This window comes from Sinohyriopsis cumingii, chromosome 1 (assembly GCF_028554795.1).
Source record: "Sinohyriopsis cumingii isolate HCF-2022 chromosome 1, ASM2855479v2, whole genome shotgun sequence".
Lineage (NCBI taxonomy): Eukaryota > Metazoa > Mollusca > Bivalvia > Unionida > Unionidae > Sinohyriopsis > Sinohyriopsis cumingii.
The window spans coordinates 47413746-47432526 of record NC_142961.1 but is presented as its reverse complement, the minus strand read 5'-3'; the positions used below and the strand labels follow the sequence as shown (position 1 = coordinate 47432526).

Here is an 18781-nt window from a genome sequence, read left to right as displayed (position 1 = left end):
TGTATAGCGACAAGGGTAAGTCGGGTCTGTACAGCGTCTGACGTCACGGTATTGGAGATTGGTAACAATGTTGCAACCATGTGAGGTGACGTCACATTACTGAGCAAAGAGGCATGGTGTGAAGACACATTATCTATTTATATAACAAATACAATAGACAACAGACAACAGTCAAAAAACGCTTATACAAATGACAAAAACAAATGTTGAGGCAAGAAAGCAATTCTTTACGAGGCATATGAGTGGCCCTGAAAAGGACCTTTGGGTTTATGTTAACATTATTCCGTTAACAGAGAGGGCATCGCATAGGTCTTGTTCTTTTCCTCAAACTTTGTCTGACTTCTGGTCCGTAGATAAGGACCCTCTTCAAACAGATTTGTCTCTCCATATAAATTCTTCTTATCCAAACGCTTGTATCCGTGATCGTGATAATTGTCCATGATGATTTCACATACATCGGTAAGTCGGTACGGAACAGCATTAACGATACTAGAGTAGATGATTCTACGTTGGTCCACAGCTTGTGACGAGAACAGGTGAAGGGAATGCGGTGAACTGTGGTTATTTATAGGGGAAGGGAGTATCGAAACGGATTGAGTTTATTCACCAATCCAAACACGCGTTACAAAATTCAGTCACAAAACGGAGCCAGTCTTCCAATCTGAAGAGAGCAGTCTGTGACGTCACATTCCCTATATAGATGCGCTAGTGTCTGTGCGCAGTCAATCCATGGGATACAGTTTTCAATCATGACGGAACCTAAGAAGACGAAGAAATGGGGTGCACAGGCTGTGGAGACGAGAAGCGATGGTATAGCAGCGGCTACTCAAATCAACACAAACCTACTTCCAAAAGAGGTTGATTTTAATTGGAATTTTGTCGATTTTCTTTCTTCTTCGCAAGAATTTGTTCCTGTACCAGTACCTTCGCCACCTTCTCCTTCTTTACCACACGTGGAGAATTTTAAACAGAGACAAAAACAAGAACTAGAGAAAATTTTACAGCAGCAAAAGGAAGCAGAACAAGCTTTTCTTCTCCAACAACAGCGAGAAGAAGAAGAGGGAAGAAGGAAACGACAGGATGAAGAAGCATAGAAGAAACAAGGTCTAAGAGAGAAGAAGGACAGTGAAAGTCAAATGGTTACAGTACTCTTAGACATTTTAGCAGAGTTAAGGAGTCTGAAACAAATGTATCAGACTTCTTTATTACGACCGAAGAGAAATAGACCTTCCCGAGCTAAACAACCCAACGCTGTTACAACGCCTGCCATACCACCCCTAGTGATTTCTACCAAATCATCATCGACAGGAGGCAGTTCAGAAGTAGGCCTTGGCCGTGGCAAAGATATCCTAGCTCCACGCTACACCTTGAAAGTGCATCCTCAAGAAGTGCAAGGACCTCTGTTGTTTCGAGGCATAGACCTCAAAGACGGAAAATACATTCACATATATTGTCACAATGAACATTTCGATGCCATTACCAGTATTACTGGATTCCTGTGATACAGATATTACTGTGGGAAATGTGAATATGGCTATAAGAATCGAGAGCAACACAAGCATTGTGGATCGAAATGCTCAGGATGTTTGGCCTCTCAACCCTGTCTGGACGAAGGACAAGAACGCTTGCATTGCCCTGCTTGTCAGCGAACGTTTTCCAACCCTATATGTTACCAACAACATCTAAAAACGTAAGGTTGACAGCAGAGAAGTGCTTGTCAGTTCCTGAGATTGTGCCCTACTTGTGGACAAGGAATAGGTACCAATAGTGCCAAGTCACACGTATGTTCAGGAAAGAAACGGTGTCACATTTGTCACCAAATCGTGGACTTGCAACATCAATGCTACATTCAAAAATACCAACCACAACAAGAGGAAGATGATCAGAAGAAAGTGAATTTCATCTTCTTCGATTTCGAATGTATGCAAGAGACTGGTATTCACATTCCTAATTTCTGCGTGGCTTATCAAGCGTGCGAAACGTGCATCCAAGAACCTATATTTAGTCATTGCCCTCACTGCAGTAAGATTCATAGAGGACGTGAAAAAATCGTTCGGGGACCGAACACGCTGGCCGATTTCGCCCAGTGGATCTTAGACACCATCGACGAGACGTGGAGCCAAGAGGGCATCGAACGTTACGGAGATTGTCATCGCCATGCCACAGTGATGGATCACAATTTCTCGGGATACGATGGACAGTTTTTTTTTTGAGATACTATACGGAACAAGGCACCTAACGTCCTAAAGTCACTTTGAATAGGGCCAAAATCACTTCCACGTAAGTGGGACAAGTTCAATTTAAAGATTAGATGAGTTACTTAGCCATGTCTTTAAGCCGAATGCCTAAAATGTTTGGAATGACAGAAATTTGCCAAAGGTTATTCTCCGCACTTTTGCAATACCGAAGCCAATCAACACGCCGTTCTACCCTATTTCCCTGAGGCTCACGATTAAGACCCCGACAACATGCGTACCGAACAAAGAGAAGCTTTCTACGTTTGAAACCAGGCTCACGTCTCGGACCCTTTCGACTTTCAGGAAGAAATGCTAAAGTATTGTCGTTCTGACGTGGACATTTTACGGCGTTGCTGTGGAAAACTTCGAGAACTGTTTATGGAACACGGAGGGGTCGATCCTTTGAAAGAAGACTGCACCATTGCCAAAGCATATTCTATAGTGTACCGACAACGATTCACGCCTGAAAACACCCTGGTTGTCATTAGCTCTCAAACAGCCAACTTTGTCAAACGTTAGTACTCAGTCAAAACCCTACGCTGGCTATATTATTTGTGCGACAAGGAAGACAAATGGATCCAACATGTCCGCAACGTAGGAGGCGAAAAGACCATCAGAACGTGTTCAGTGGATGGATGGGACAAAGAAAACCCCAAGATCGTGTACGAGTTTAACGGTTGCTTATTTCACGGATGTCCCCTCTGTTACCCTCAACGTGGCACTAAAAATCATTTTTTACAACGAACCATGGAAGACTTGTACCAAGCCACTTGTCAGCGACGCTTGAAGTTAGAACAGCAAGGATACCAAGTGGTGGAAATTTGGGAACACGAGTACAATCACTGCTGAAAAACCGATCCCGAATTTAAACGCATCGTTGAAAGTTAAAAGCTGGTCGACCCACTGAACCTGAGGGACAGTTTGTACAGAGGAAGGACAAATGCCACCTGTTTGCTGTGCCACGCTGACGAAGAGAAAGGAGAAGAAATCAAATATTTGGACGTGTGTTCACTGTATCCTTACGTGTGCAAATATTGTCGATTTCCTACTGGGTACCCGCAATTGCTGACGTAACTACATTCGACAATACAACGGATTGATCAAGTGCAAAGTCTTGCCTCCCACGGACTTGTACCATCCCGTGTTACCTCACCATAGCCAAGGAAAACTAATATTCCCCTTGCGTCGTACTTGTGCTGAAACGTGTAACCAAGACCAACCTTTTAAGCACACCCAGGTAGAACACGCCTTGAGGGGAACGTGGGTCAGCATGGAATTGTTCAAAGCTCTGGACATGCGATACCAACAGTTACAAGTGTGCGAAATTTACCACTTTCCTAAGACACAAATACCACAAGGGCCACGAGATTCAGAAGATATTTTCGCAGACTACATGGATGTCTTTTTGAAACTGAAACAAGAAGCCAGTGGCTATCCTTCCTGGTGTCACACTCCCGAAGATCAAAATACAATCAAAGAGAAATACTGGGAGCAACAAGACATCACTTTAGACCACATCGCGAAAAACGAAGGCAGGCGATAGTTTGCCAAAGTGATGTTAAATTGCTTGTGAGGCAAAATGGCCGTGTTTACCTAAGACGGAGTATTTGACAGAACTTCCCGCTACTTCCAGATGATTCACGACAAAACCAAATACATGAAACACGTGGACGGTTTTCGTGTGCATTTGATCTTAGTCAATTACGAAGAAGATCTGGTCTTTGTACAAGCCGACGAACTTGGAAATGTCATCATTGCGGCTTATTGACAGCCCATGCTCGCTTAAAATTGTACGAAGCCTTAGAACTGTTAGGTGTTCGTGTCCTGTACTTTGACAAGGACAGTTGCATCTACATCGATCGCCCGGGTCAACGTCTCCCTGACATCGAAGGAGGCCGTTTAGGAGCATGGACAGACGAACACTCCGACGAGAAGATTTTAAGTTTCGCTAGTTGTGGTCCTAAAAATTACGGCTACGAATACCCGGACAAACAAGAAGAAGAAAACACCGAGTGTAAAGTGAAAGGATTGACTCTCAAGTATCGCACCAGTCGAGTGGTAAACTTTTGGGGTATTGAAAGAAGCTAAGCAGTCTGGACAGGATGGAAACTTTAAAGTGACCACCTACGAACCGAACAAGGTTGTACGTTTACCTACTCACCAAATCGTCAGTCGACCCTTGGAAAAACTGTATCAAATCGTGTACCAGAAGCGACTACGTCTTCCCAATCACTTCACGATATCGAACGGTCACGTCAATATTGGTCAGCATATAAAAAGGGTCATTGTCCAAAATCAATAGTTCATTGTTACTACCAAGACCAAGCGAGAAAGATGAATCCTTTTTAACAGACATCATTCAAGTTCGGTGATTCTCAAGTGGGATGCGATGATGTGCCTTGCGATGAGAGCGATGCAGTAAAGCATTATTGGAACTTTGTTATCACTACTACTACTATCACTACACCTACCAGAGAAAGTGATGCTGTGCGTGTCAAACCTGACGGATGCGAAAGCAATACCACTCGTTATCGTGGACTCTTTACTCGGTTTCATTGTCGATGTCAATTGTCACGTGAGGCCATGCTTCTACCACCCTACGGATGTCATCCATCACTGAGCAAACTCCTGTTGATGTCACCCTGTCATCATGAACATGAACCTGCGAAACAACGAATATTCGTTCCCTGTGCGTTTGCCTGAATACTGTGACTTTGAAAATCGTCTTCAACCCTTCCAAGGAAAATGGCCTAAATATCTGGGAGGACCAACCCCTGAAGAATTAGCCAGAGCCGGATTTTTCTACTTGGGCGAAGGGGATAAAGTCAAGGTCTTCAGTTGCGGTGCAACAAGATTCGGCATACCTGGAACATGCTCGATGGTCCTCGAATTGTCACTACCTACCTTTAGTGGGACCGAGTTATTCAAGTGACATACCATGTCCTTTAAGAAACCAGACTGGTTAGGAGTCAAACGTTTGACACCACCGATACCAGTATTTAAACCCCATTTAAAAAATAATATTCAAGCATTACCAAACGAACTGCAAGAGAAGATCTACAAGGAAGCTTGGCAGGGAGTAGCCAGAGCGAAATCTCAATGGGTGACTGTAGAAAGTTTATGTCAAGAAATTTACAAGAGGAAAGTAAAAGAAGTCAACAAACGGATCAGATTTTTCCGGATCAAGTGTGCGTTCACCCTATTATTCTGCTTTAGATATTTTACATCAGAAGATTTTATTGACATTCTAGCCCGTTACACTGAATGGCAGTGGTCAGAAATTACTCACTATGTTCATTACTTTCGCTCTAGAAGATTTTAAATAAAATAATACTGACTGACACGATTTTTAAATTATGCTGTCTTCCAAAGTATAAAAAGACTGATTATGGGAGGAGACCGCTTAAGTCACAAATGTAAACGAGACTATATACTACAACCCAGTGATTCCAAAGGAGGACATGATCAAAAATACTTTACAAGAGAACATTCGGGGCTTGCCTGTGGAGACGAGAGAATGTATTTACCGAGAATTGGTCAGAATACAAATGAAACGTAAAGAATAATTGCATCCGTTACGTCACCGATTTTTAAACCACTGGCACCTGAATGCTATAAGAGGACTGATTCATTTGAAACTGTTCCAGTGGTCAGACATTGTTCAACTGGAGAAGGACCAGAAGATTTTGTTGTCAACTCATCCTACTACTTACATGTTGGTCATACTACAACAAGTTCCAGAGGAAGAGTTATTGGATTACCAAAATCTTGTACGTGATCGAATTTTGTCTTTAGACGAAAATTCTCTGCAATGTGTAGTGTGTGAACTAGAAACTAAATATTTTGGTTTAGCTACTGGAGTACAATCAGTTTTGTGTAAAAAGTACATTTATTACCTCCGACAAAAGCGGGTATAAAAACAGGCTACCGTATTCCGTGGAAAGAAACCAATGACACTATTCAAACAGTGGAAGATTACCAACACTTTTTACGTGAACTGTGTCCATTGAATTGGGGTCGTCGTGTGGTGTGTGTCTTAGTGTCGTGTTTTCTGGGATTTCGTTTACCAGCCGATTCCTTGTGGACTCTTTACAAACAGTAGTTACCACCAAATAAAACATGAAAGTCGTTTCTTTAAATGTCCACTAGAGACTCATTTTGCTCAAAGCCTTGTGTTTTCATCTGGATACTTTTCGACCTCTACGGAAAAAAGATTCGTCAACTTTTAGTTACCGCAGATGTGTATGACGATGTGTGTGTAGCTTGTGACTGGACAGATGTACGTGACTGGAAAATTGGGGTTTTGAGGCTTGGACCCAAGAAGTGGCCCATTATGCTCGATAGTTGTGATGCTCCATTCAAACGTCCTAGGAAAATGTCACTTTTAAAACTGTGTTAGTGACAGTGCCAGAAGAACCCGTCACCGAGGACAACCACTTCCTTCAGGACAGGACTGTCATGGACATTCCCGAAAGACCATTCCGGGAGGACACTTGTGTGACATTACCCCATGTAAAGTCTGTAAGAACATTACACATTGTCCCTAGGACATCTTGGTTACCAAAAGCATGTTGTACAGAGACTTGTTTATATTCGATTTTGATCGTTTTGATGTGTATTTTATCGTTGTACTTAACCAATTGGCTTTTATGTATTTTTGTCTTTCGTGTTTTTTTAAAAAAATCGATAAACGTGTCTTGAAAAAATATAAAAAAAACTTGTCTTGTCTGTCTTCGTGTCACAAGTGGCATTCCTTGCACTATGGCTACCTCTGCTGTCTATGTTCCCTCTTCCTCCACTTTCATAGTCATCGGCGAACACTTAGATCGTGCTAGTTGGGAGGCCTTGTATCTTCGAAATCCCTTTAACATGTTTATTGCTGGGCCTAGCGGTTCAGGCAAAACCGAATTTGTCAAACGTTTGATCGAACATAAACATCATTTGATAGATCGTCCACCTCAACGAATTGTGTGGTGTTACAAAGAATGGCAATCGGCGTACAGTCTCTTGCGAGGAAGTCAAGGCGATTTCATCGTGTTTGTGGGAGACATTCCTAACGAAGACGACGGAATCGTATCTGACCCCAGTCAAACCCATCTGGTCATTTTCGACATGTTAGGAGAAGACGAATAAGAAATTAAACTGTGGTTTACGCGCAAAGGGCATCATCGTAATACTAGTGTCATTTACATTACACAAACTTTCTTTCAACAGAGTAAACCCCATCGCACCATCAGTCTCAATGCTCATTACATGGTCTTGTTTAAAAGCCCTAGAGATAAATCGCAAGTGCAAGTCTTAGCCAAAGAGTTAGGAACGCCTTGACTAACTCATAGGTACGACGATGCCACTCGAACGCCACACGCCTATTTACTCGTCGATTTGAAACCCACCCACCCCCGATTATTTGCGATTTCATACCCATTTGTTTTACCACTGGTGTCAAGACGGAGGGCCTGTCCTGTACATATCTCCATCGTCGATTTAATAAAAAAATCTATAAAAACCTCGGGCACTTTGGGTCTGTTTCACACATCGTCAACATGACGTCCCTTCAGTCTCATCTTCCCGTCAAATTGATTCGTGCCTTGTATGGCATCAGTCGCGAAAAAAAATCCACAAATACGTGTTCGTGTCTTAGAAGCCAGTCTCGAAGAAGTCTTACGATGGTTTACGGTGACAGCACGTCAATTACTGCAAGGCATCATTCAGATTCCTCATCAAAAATAAAACGCTTGTTTGATAGAAATAAAGTATCCTTGACACAACTGGCCGATCGCCGCATCGACACTCAAACCAAAAAGCAAATCATTTTGAAACCTAATGCCCCCAAAGTTCTCCCCAAGAAAAAATCCACTCCCAACAAAGCCAAACTAAGTCCTATAGAAGAAAACGAGCAGCGGTGTCAAGACCAGGTCACAACCCCAGAAAAAGAAAAGTCCACAGAAAATGAAAAAGAAAAGTTCCCAGAAAAAGAAAAGCTCGCAGTAAGCAGCTTCTACCCGCAAGAGAGACACTTCGGCCAGGACGCAAACTTACATTAGCAAACGACGACCTGCAACAACGACGTTTCCGGTAGCCTCATGTTTTCCACTTCTCCGGTGCTGATGATGCCTACGAAACCCAGTTTGACACCCGTTCTTCCTCAGTAGATTCTGCTACGAATGCTGACGAGGAAGGTGGAAATACCTATCACGTTCACCGCGAATTTGTACATCCTCATTATTTACCCGTCAGTAGGTCGTATTTTGACACTGTCAACATTGCTGTAAAAGGAGATCTAGGCCAAAATATTCCAGTTACCAAAGGGGAAGTCACGGTGAAACTCCATTTTCGAAAAACGATTCTCTTACGAATCGTAAGTCATGTATCCAGTGTACCGATGCGTCACTCGACAGCGAGGACATGGTTTAGGAGATATGTTGAAATCGGCCTTTCGTTCAGTGGCCCTAGTTTTTGACCATTAATATGATCGATCACAAGACCCTTTTCGACTAATCCATGAAAACACTCGTAAGCAAATTTAAGAGAGATACATTTTATTCCCCCCCCCTGCACTGAATCTGAGATAACCAGTATTAGTGACATTACCAACTCTTTTTTTAAATCTTTAATTCCTGCTGATACAATCACGAGATGCTTCATAATCTTGATGATGGGATGTTTTACAAATTTATTTTGTTCCATTTTGTATGACAATATTATTTGCCTAAATAATTAAACTGATAATCTGGCTTTAATAGTCTTCAGCGTTATTATGGGAGATTCATTGGGGTAATATTTTATATCATAATATCGTTTCAGAGCTCTGTATTTTTATCAATACATTGCACACACAACTGCGTTTCTCCTCTAACACCAACATCACACTTCAAACTTAATTTTGGTTCTAGACTCACCGTTCGTGCGCTTTGTAGTTGACGTCCACAGACTTCGTTGACGCAGGCTTTGTTACAGGGAGTTGTAGAACCTTTAATTAACCTTCTACAGTTATTCTTTGTTTGAATCATCATATATATATATATATATATATATATATATATATATATATATATATATATATATATATATATATATATATATATATATATATATATATATATATATATATATATATATATATATATTAATTTGAATATATATTTGTCTTAATTATAATATGGAACAGTTTGAGAGATTCTCTAAAATCGAACCTTGTGTATGTAGACAGAAGAACCCATGCCTTGCGGAGGCGAGCTCTGCTTGATCCGCGACGAAAACTGTGATTAAAAGTATCTATGACGCCAAGAAAAAGTGTTGCGATGATGGTGCATGTCATGTGTTGTCAACATTCAGAATTACGTGCAATACCGAAGGTGTTATCGATGCTACAATGAATGACCAACGAGCAGCGAACATTATTAATTATCTCGACAATCAAAGATATTTTTTTAGCATAGAATTTATTGTAACGGTAGATACCGCGGAAGACGATACTCGGATTATCCGTTACAAACATGAACATGTCCGTCTTCACACTGGAAATATTGTTACGTTAAATAAAAATTCTAAACCAGGTATGTTGACTGGTATTGATAAACCGTTACGTTAAATAAAAATTCTAAACCAGGTATGTTGACTGGTATTGATAAACCGTATTATGAACGAGCGTATCCTGTGATTCCAGTCATTTATGCGATATATCCGAAAAATGATAATCCCAGCGTTTATGATCTCAAACCAATGAAATTTTAGAAAATAAATTGTGTAGCCGAACTAGTTACAGAACACTTTACAAAAGCGATACGTGGAAATAAACTAACACATCTACGACATGAGAAAATAAACAAATGGGCTGGATCAGTCAAAGATAAAGGAGCTACAATAAATGATGATGCTAATTTAGAAAAAAACCCACTAAAGTTCCCAATAATGGCAAAAACAATAACTAGAGAAATATGATGTGAGCCAAAATATTTATAGAAAGGAGCTCCGATAAATATTATTGATCATCATGCGCATGCGTGGACATCCGAGGTGACACTATTTCCACAAGATCGAACTGTTAAGTTCTATACCGGTGATATTTTTGATTTTATCAGATATATCAGTAAAATCGATCCAGTATCCGTGTGGCTGTTTCAAAGTTCCGATGATGGAAATGATGATCAATGTTTACGGCCTATTGGAGATATTTATCGTACATAATGTCTCCACGAAGAAATGAAAAATCTTGAGTTGAAATATACCCATGACGATACTGAACAATTACTAAGTAATTGTTTTACAATTTCGTCAGTTGCTGCTCATTTTGCTCCGAAGGAAAATTTATGGAAATCAAAATTATTAGAATTTCTTAAAGATGTCCAGCGCAGTTGTGTTCAGTACGGGCATGGCGGATTATGGAATACCAGATATAATTATAAAGATGTTATCTCGGCTGATATGGTTGCATATTATCCTGGAAGTTTTCTCGGAATGAGAGAATGTTCTGAGCATATAAAGAGATTCGGTACTCCAACACAAGAGATGACCAGAGTTGCGATAAACGGACCATTACCAGATTTTGACGTAACTTGATTCGCTTGTATCGAGTCATTTAAATTTGCTGAAAGTCTTCATCCGATTTGTTATGTCTGGTTTGGCAAACACTTTTCAGAGAAAATGTGGGCACCAATAGTTTTATTACGATATACGGTTTATGTAAAAATACTACTATTGTTAACAGTAAGTAAAGCAATAATATCATATAGTCCGCATAAACAAGTTTCGTTACCGCAGCAAAATAAATATTCTGATGATAACAATCCTGGTTTTACTGACATTGAGAATAAAATAGCAAAAGATCTTGGCAGAAACATAAATGGTAAATTTACGCAAGGAGGCTCATATGATCATAAAAGACATTGTACAAGATTAATTATAGATGATGATGAACTCGATTTTATAATTGCCGATTTAACAGAGAGAAACACATTTATAAGTCTAAGTAATGTTAATTGATCGGACCTAACTAAATTAGGTACAATTGCGAGTTACTGTGATGTTAAGTTACCGCAGTTTACTCATTTAAGATCTTCGACGTTATCCTACGTTTCGACAAATCTGGCATCGATGATAAATAAATTTCCTGATGCTGCTGTTAGAGTCGCCACAGATTCGTTTTATATCAAGGAAAAATACAGGATTGCTAGAACAACTACATATAAGCGCTAATGCATCATGGGGTGAATGGAGAATACAACAAGAAAAGATGCTTAGTTATTCTGAATCTGCCGACGTTGAAATCAAAGATATTTATTTTGGTCACATACGCGAAAATGTGATGCTGACCTGTCTTGAGAGTATTGGACGTCGATGCGCAAGTTCACAAAGGCGAACATAGTGGTAATTGAGTATCTTCAGGAATTACTTGTACTTGTTCATGTGCAAATCCACGCTGAGGAGCAGTTGAATATATTCTGTACATTACAGATCAAGCCATGGATCTTACCACGCTGAAACTTTTATGTGTTGTCACACTCCAAATAGGATCAGTCGCTCTTTTTTTTACCACCTTCAAGTTCACTAGGTTCATATAAATTCTTCACAGTCACAATACCTGGTACTAGTTGTTTTGAAAAGTCATGTCGCTGTATTGGTATATGTCATTTGTGATCACATTGGTAGGTTTCATAGAAATCGCACGAGTAATTTCATTATATAACGCAGCTATGACACTTTGTAGTCTTGCAACCCATTCACAAGAACTCTTGTCTTTCTGAATTATGTCCTTTGCATATTGATATCCAAACAATATCTCAACAAGTGTTCGATTAATCGTTCAACAATTGCCTGATCGCGATGACTTGCGGTATGTCCTCGTTTGATTTTGATGTTATGTTTTTCATCAGAGATGATACTTCAACAAGATATTTAAATTGCCAAATTAACAATCCTATATTCTAAATATTTCATGGAGTGAAAATAGATCATAAATTTCATTGGCGTCAGTATACGCAAATAACAATGTAATCATGACATTCGAAATTATGTATAATGCTTACATAGCAAAAAGGTAAATATGACCGTTTCCGGTTAAAGACGATTCCAGTTCATACCCAACAAGATGTAAATTATGTTCACTTTAATTTGTTATTTTAAGAAAGTTGGGAAGAATATTTAAATAACTGTTGATACTTTCTGTGCGAATAATCAAAATACACAGCAGAACATAATCGACAAACCGCTGACATAGCGTGGGATCCAATACAAATTTGCTACTTCAGTGTCATATAAGATAGCAAAAAGCAGAGAGATCACGTATGCGTTAAGTACTGACTATTTCAATAACGGCTGCTGTTTTTAAGAAATTTATTGCACATACCTTTAATGGCAATTATTCACTTTATTTGGATTCTTCTACAATCTCTGGAAGGTCATTATTGTCACGCCATGTCAAAAACATACGGCAGCAAACAATGTTAAAGTACCATGATACCTTTGGACGAGGTAAGTGTAAAGGTGTAATCCAGTAAAAACCGGATCGAATGTCGCGTGCTCTGATGTCCAATGACAAAACTTCGTGCTACCTTAAATTGTGCCGATTAGGCCCGACATGCTGTGGTAATCATCCAAAATTATGACCTGTAAGTTTCCTAATAACGGTTAAGGTACAGATCATTCAATAATCAGGATGGAATGGACTTTGACGAAAATATATTAGTATTAAATTTAGGAACTACAATTTATATTTAATTTAAGATGAGTAAATGCTGCTACATTACCACATGTGATGAGTACATGCATTGCTCACACAAGGAAAACAGATTGATTGCTTCGAATGATTTAACGAATCTCTTTATTTTGTGGGTGAAGATGGTGGGTTTTCACTCACTGAGCGAAACATGGACGCTATACACTCGTTTTCAGCAAATATTTTCTATATTATATTTTATGCCTATCAGTAGTATGGACCGGTTTTTCCCTCAGCTGTGACCCATATGTAAAGTATCTTTCTATTTTCGAACCTTTATGTTTATACAGTAATTGAACATTTTGCCCCATTTAAATTGGAATACATTTATTAAGCACAGATGCTTCATGCCTATGATATATTATTTTAAAAATATTTTGCCATGTTATACTCATACACCCTCATTCACACATAAATCGTATATAGCTTTAGTCAGAAATTACTAGAAACTAGCTTGAATGCAGATCTAAATGAAATATTTAAGACATTGTTTATAAGTAACTATGACGATAAGTTTGATAATTAGTTATTGCCCTCTACAAGCAGAATCAACAGATATATCTATAATAGTCTGCAGTCAATAATGACCCATAAACTAGCCTAATTGCAAAACCTAGAAGTATATGCCACAAAAAGGTAATTTTGGTAATCTGTTGTTTGATTGTCAAGACAGTTACATACACACCATTGCTGAACTGTGAGATTAAACTTGTTTGCAAGACCCAACGTGACTGGAAGTATGACAAAAAGACGGACAGGCAGCAATACTACTTCATTTCCCTACTGTATTCATGGCGAGTCAAACTCTATTTTATTACCGGTTTTTCGGCAACTTTACATAGGCAGCCAGGCAGTATAAGAAGCACCTTATCAAAGTTCGAGTTACTAATAAAAAATACAATGATGTATTTCTTCTTTTCACAACGGATTCTTTACCAGAACGTCTTTGAATACCGTTTAAGTTTGTAATGAATGGATAAACTTGAAATTTGCAGAAAATAAGGATAAAGGAGGAATGATAAGAAGTGGGATGATTCAGTTTCCGCAATAACGAAGATTTGTAGGTGATGGTCAGTATTGTTCAGCCTCTTCAGCGATCAGTAGACTGACAAATCAAACTTATATCTCCCTCATTATTAAATACACGTGTTACCTTAACTACATATTCGGAATCAAGATACAGATAAGATTGCTTTGTTAGTATATTCTAAAGAATTAGAGTTCATATGAAATTTCAAACACATCACATTCCATCCTTTTCTGCTTTCACTGTTAGTTTTTAAAAACATATTTCTTCACTGAAATTCCTCTGACTGTGTAGCGTTAAATTTCTTCATTGGTTGAGTTCTTCTCCTTCATCTTATTGGTCTGATTCTTCTTGTTTTGCAGCGGTTAATTTCGCATCAGAATAGCGTCTTCTATATCTTATTCTGAGTCGGAAAATAGTTTCGTTGATCCTCTTTTTCATTTTGGGGGACTGTCTAAACACTGGTGTCCTTTTTGTTGACAAATACATCAGGTTGTCCTTACGTTTTCCTCTGGACCTCATTTCTCGTTTTGCAGACATTTCTTTTCTTTGACGTTGTAGACATTTTATAGCCAACGGAACTTTCTCTTCGTAGACACAACAGGTGTCTTCACATTTATCTAGAAGTCTTGCTGGAGGTGTGTTTCGAACGATTCTCTGTAACTCTCTGACGACAGTTCAATCCATTGTCGCTCTTTTCCATTTTGACAGATTCAAACAGAATGATTGTATTCCATTTAATCGACGACATCGTGTTACGTAAGTGACTGAGGTCTAACTCGGGTGTAAAATACGTACCTACATTTACTGTAGCTGTAGTTATTGTTGAACCTCGGCTCTAAGTCGGATCCAACTACACACTGAACAAGCCTGGATCTTTAGATCTAGATATGTGCAATTTATTAGGTATACTCAGTATAACAAACAAAAAAATAACATGATCTGCTGGCATATCAGTGTCTGTATTGCTTATAATTTGACTCGACTTATGCGTAAGTAAATTATCCAGTTCTGATTGCAAACGTATACGTTTCTTTAAATCAAGATGAAAATAAGTTCCACTATAGAAGTGATCATAATATATTCTGGACATTTGTGCACCATCTTCACGATTTGTATAGTAAAACATTAATCATCATGTGCACACAAGGTCTTTAAGTAAATTCACTCTTTTTCAAACGAACTAAGTGGTTGACTTCGTTTCTTGAAGCATGATTTTTGTTTTACCTTTCAGCCTCAATCACACATTTCGGAATGTATCATAATAGATAGATACAAAAAATAAAATGCTTTTAAACTGACTGTTCATTGCACATTTTGCAACCCCAGGTGTTGTGATGTAAAGTAATATCTTTATTTATCAATACATCGCATACAAAATGCATACAGCTAATGTAATAAAAGGACATAAGTAACATGATAAGAATTAATTATCCACATGTTTATCTTAGTTGCCTTCGCTTCTTTCCGTAAAAAACCCACTGAAGATTAATACATCATCATGTGAAGTTTGAGAAGTCAGTAGAGTAGAAGTCAAGATTTAAGAGTTAAGATTGTTTATTTGGCAATTTAAAATTATATATATATACACAATCCATAAACTGTAGCATATATATGCATATTGTGTTAGTACTCAATATTACGCATATGTTTTGTATAAAATATATGCTAGAACAATACTGCATCTCTGTCAATAACAAAAGGATTCTTTGTCGGCATAAAGCCACAACACTTTTCATGAGATATATAAGCATATCTATTTTTATCGAAATATTTTTCTTAAGATCTTTATAATTTGAATCTGATACTTATATGCTTCAAGCAACAAAATACAATGATAATTAAAACATTACAAAGAAGATATAAATTAGTAGCATCATTATGTATACATTCTCTTTTAAGAGTTTATAAGCACGAACATTTTAGTTACAAAAGATGTTGTGCACATAAAAAAAACTTGTATTATGGAAAGATATTTCTCAAAATGAAACAGTAAATTATACATTTAGAGCAAATTTGAATTGAAAGTGGTTAAACCAAGTTCCCAGTGTAAACATTTTGAAGCAAGACCCATCCACAATTAGAGGTTTTTAGCATTAACACCTGTTGACTCCTGTTGCTATCTACTTCTATATGACATATTTTAGAGTAAGTATGTCATTTGTATTAGAATATTCGCACCGAAACCAAGCTTATTCTTCATGAATAATACAATTACGTGAATCTCATTCACACAAACGTTTGTTTAAAATAGAGGCAAAGATGTCTTCACAATAACCAACGATCAACCCACAGAGTTAGTATGGTCGTCCAAAGAGTCTTTTCATGCAATTGCCATATTAAACATTCTCCTTATGAACCAAGAAAACTTCAAGCATTACAACGTAATAAAAGTAAATATCTGTTCTACTTGGACCCAAGTACTGACAAATCTGAGACTCATTAACAAGTGTACACTTTCCTAGTACGAGTAATGTATAGGTTCAATTATATATTGATGTATATCCAAAATACGATTCCTCCCGTTCACTATCATTAACAACGCCTTCTAAATATATTAGGTTCTTGAAATATTTTACCACACAGAGCAATATATGTAATACTTGCTAAATAAGCAGTCTTGGAACGAAATCTAAGCTTTAAAAAACTTATTGTTCTTATGTCTCCAACAGAAGAAGCAAACCCTTTTCTCATCTATATATTTCCTTCCTTATTTAATAAAAACATCCGAATTGCGATTTTCCCGATGAACGTACAAACAAAAGATCAACATAAAGGCTCATCCTAAAATTACGCAATAACTTTTACTATTGTAACTCGGTATCTCAAAGCACATATTAAGACGATCTTGCTATGGAAGGAATATTTATGGACTTTACAAAATCGGCAAATAATAAAACAAATTTAGTAATGAACCTACAACCTCATCAATATTTTGATTAGTCCATGTAGATGTATTCTGAATTACCAGTAGACACAAACAACTCATTAAACTAATCTTCAAAATCCATTTTAACTGTTCGGAAAGACGCACCCTCCATAACATTAGTATTGACCATTGAATTATTACAATGAAAGCTTAAGAGCATTTCAACAGAAAATGTACGTACTATTCCTATTTTTGAATTTGTAAGTATGATATAACTGGAAAAGCAATGAATAAGCAACCATGTAATCTACAATGCTCACAGTTGTGCAAGATAAGCGTACAAACGGTTTTTAAAAATACATAATGAAAACTGCAATTTAAAACTTCCATTCCAAATGTTCAAGACATTTGTGCAAAACGTTTAGATGAAGCAATATATACCCACATTATTTACAATTTTTTTAAAACTGAATACAGCAATACCTTTTAATAATGAATGTGTCTCACGATATTAGTTTTGTCAGCTAGCCAGTCACGATTCTTAGGGCTCTGTGTCAGCCATTTTCGGAATCAAAAATATGCCTAATGCCTAATAAATATGAATGAGATATCATTTTATTTATAAAAAAGATGGTGTCCACGAAGGTAAATATTTAAAACTACTGTACGCAGGAAATACATCATATTATTCAATCATCTTATTGGAAAATTTGAGTGCATTCTCATTCGGATTTACGCAAAAATGTGTCAACACTAAATTCGTCACTACAAATAACTTATACCAGTTGATTATCTGAATACACGTACCAAGTAATTATACGACTTTACGGTTATGCTGGAATAGTAATACAATACATTTAAATACTCACATTATAATTTCACCATAATTTGATGGATTGCCATCCTCAATACTATACACTTGCTGATCAGATGCTTTTTAGATATGTCTAATGAATACATTAGATTAAACAAATATATATGAAAATATGAAACAAAGTTACCTCTTTTTGCGAGCTTCTTCCTGTCATTATTAAGCTGATATTTGCAAGAAGTTTAAATTAGTCGTTATTAACGAATTAACCGATATTTCATAATGTGAAGATAATTTTATCATATACCTCTCTAATTTATAAAAATAGTTTCTTAGAAGATATAATTTCTGCATGTATAATCCAGGAGTATCATCCGGACATCGATAGGAATGGTTCCAATATTTATCACATCCGCATTGGTAACAGCGCATGCAGTTTATATAACAATAGTAATCGAGTCCATCATAGTGAAATTAAAATTGTATAAGCGCTTTAAAGCCAAAATAAAGGAACGCAATTGTTATCAAAACGACCGTCATTCCAATGTATATAAACAGTGTTGACGCGATACTTCGCTGAACTCTGTCAATTACGTCTGCACGAACGTTTGATGCCTCTATCAGAACTATACCTGGCAGAGCATGCTTCCTCGTTCCGATGATGGCAGGATTTTTCATTAAGGTATAAGCAACCAGCCATTTGTTTCTTGGCCTTGAGTGACCTAGTATTCACAAAACATAATTGATAATCGATCATTTGAACATTATATATTATCAGAATAGAAGATCAGATTTGTGTAAACAATTCTTATTTTTGCTTCGATATAACTATTTAACATTCAGATCTTTAATTGGATCAGTCAGTTATTGCGACAGTTATTGCGACAAGTAGGTACCAGAATCGACTGAACAATCAAAAGGAATTTGCATCGATATGATTTCATTTGAGACACAGCTTTAGTGAAGTTTCAGTACTTTTGATTGAATACAGGACCTTTATCTATGCTAAACCCTGCCTGGAAACGGAAGGGTTTAGAAAGCAGTTCAACTTCCTACCAATTTTTAAATAAATGGCTCTCGTGCCTTCTAAGACATCAAGAATGTGCAATAATTAACATTATGT

At 37.6% G+C, this 18781-nt stretch overlaps 1 protein-coding gene across 3 annotated transcripts in view; it reads right to left on the bottom strand.

Moving 5' to 3' along the window:
• The window catches only part of LOC149806807 (stimulated by retinoic acid gene 6 protein-like), an 88656-nt gene that overhangs the window by 29231 nt on the left and 40644 nt on the right, over nt 1–18781 (bottom strand). The window contains exon 17 of one of the 3 annotated variants that reach the window (XM_089957960.1): nt 15317–18380. The exons of the other annotated variants lie outside the window; for them this stretch is intronic. Within the exon in view, the coding sequence (XP_089814086.1) occupies nt 18133–18380 (248 nt within the window). The 3' untranslated portion in view covers nt 15317–18132. Of the gene's footprint in view, nt 1–15316; nt 18381–18781 lie in introns of those variants that run through there. 3 annotated transcript variants of the gene reach the window in all.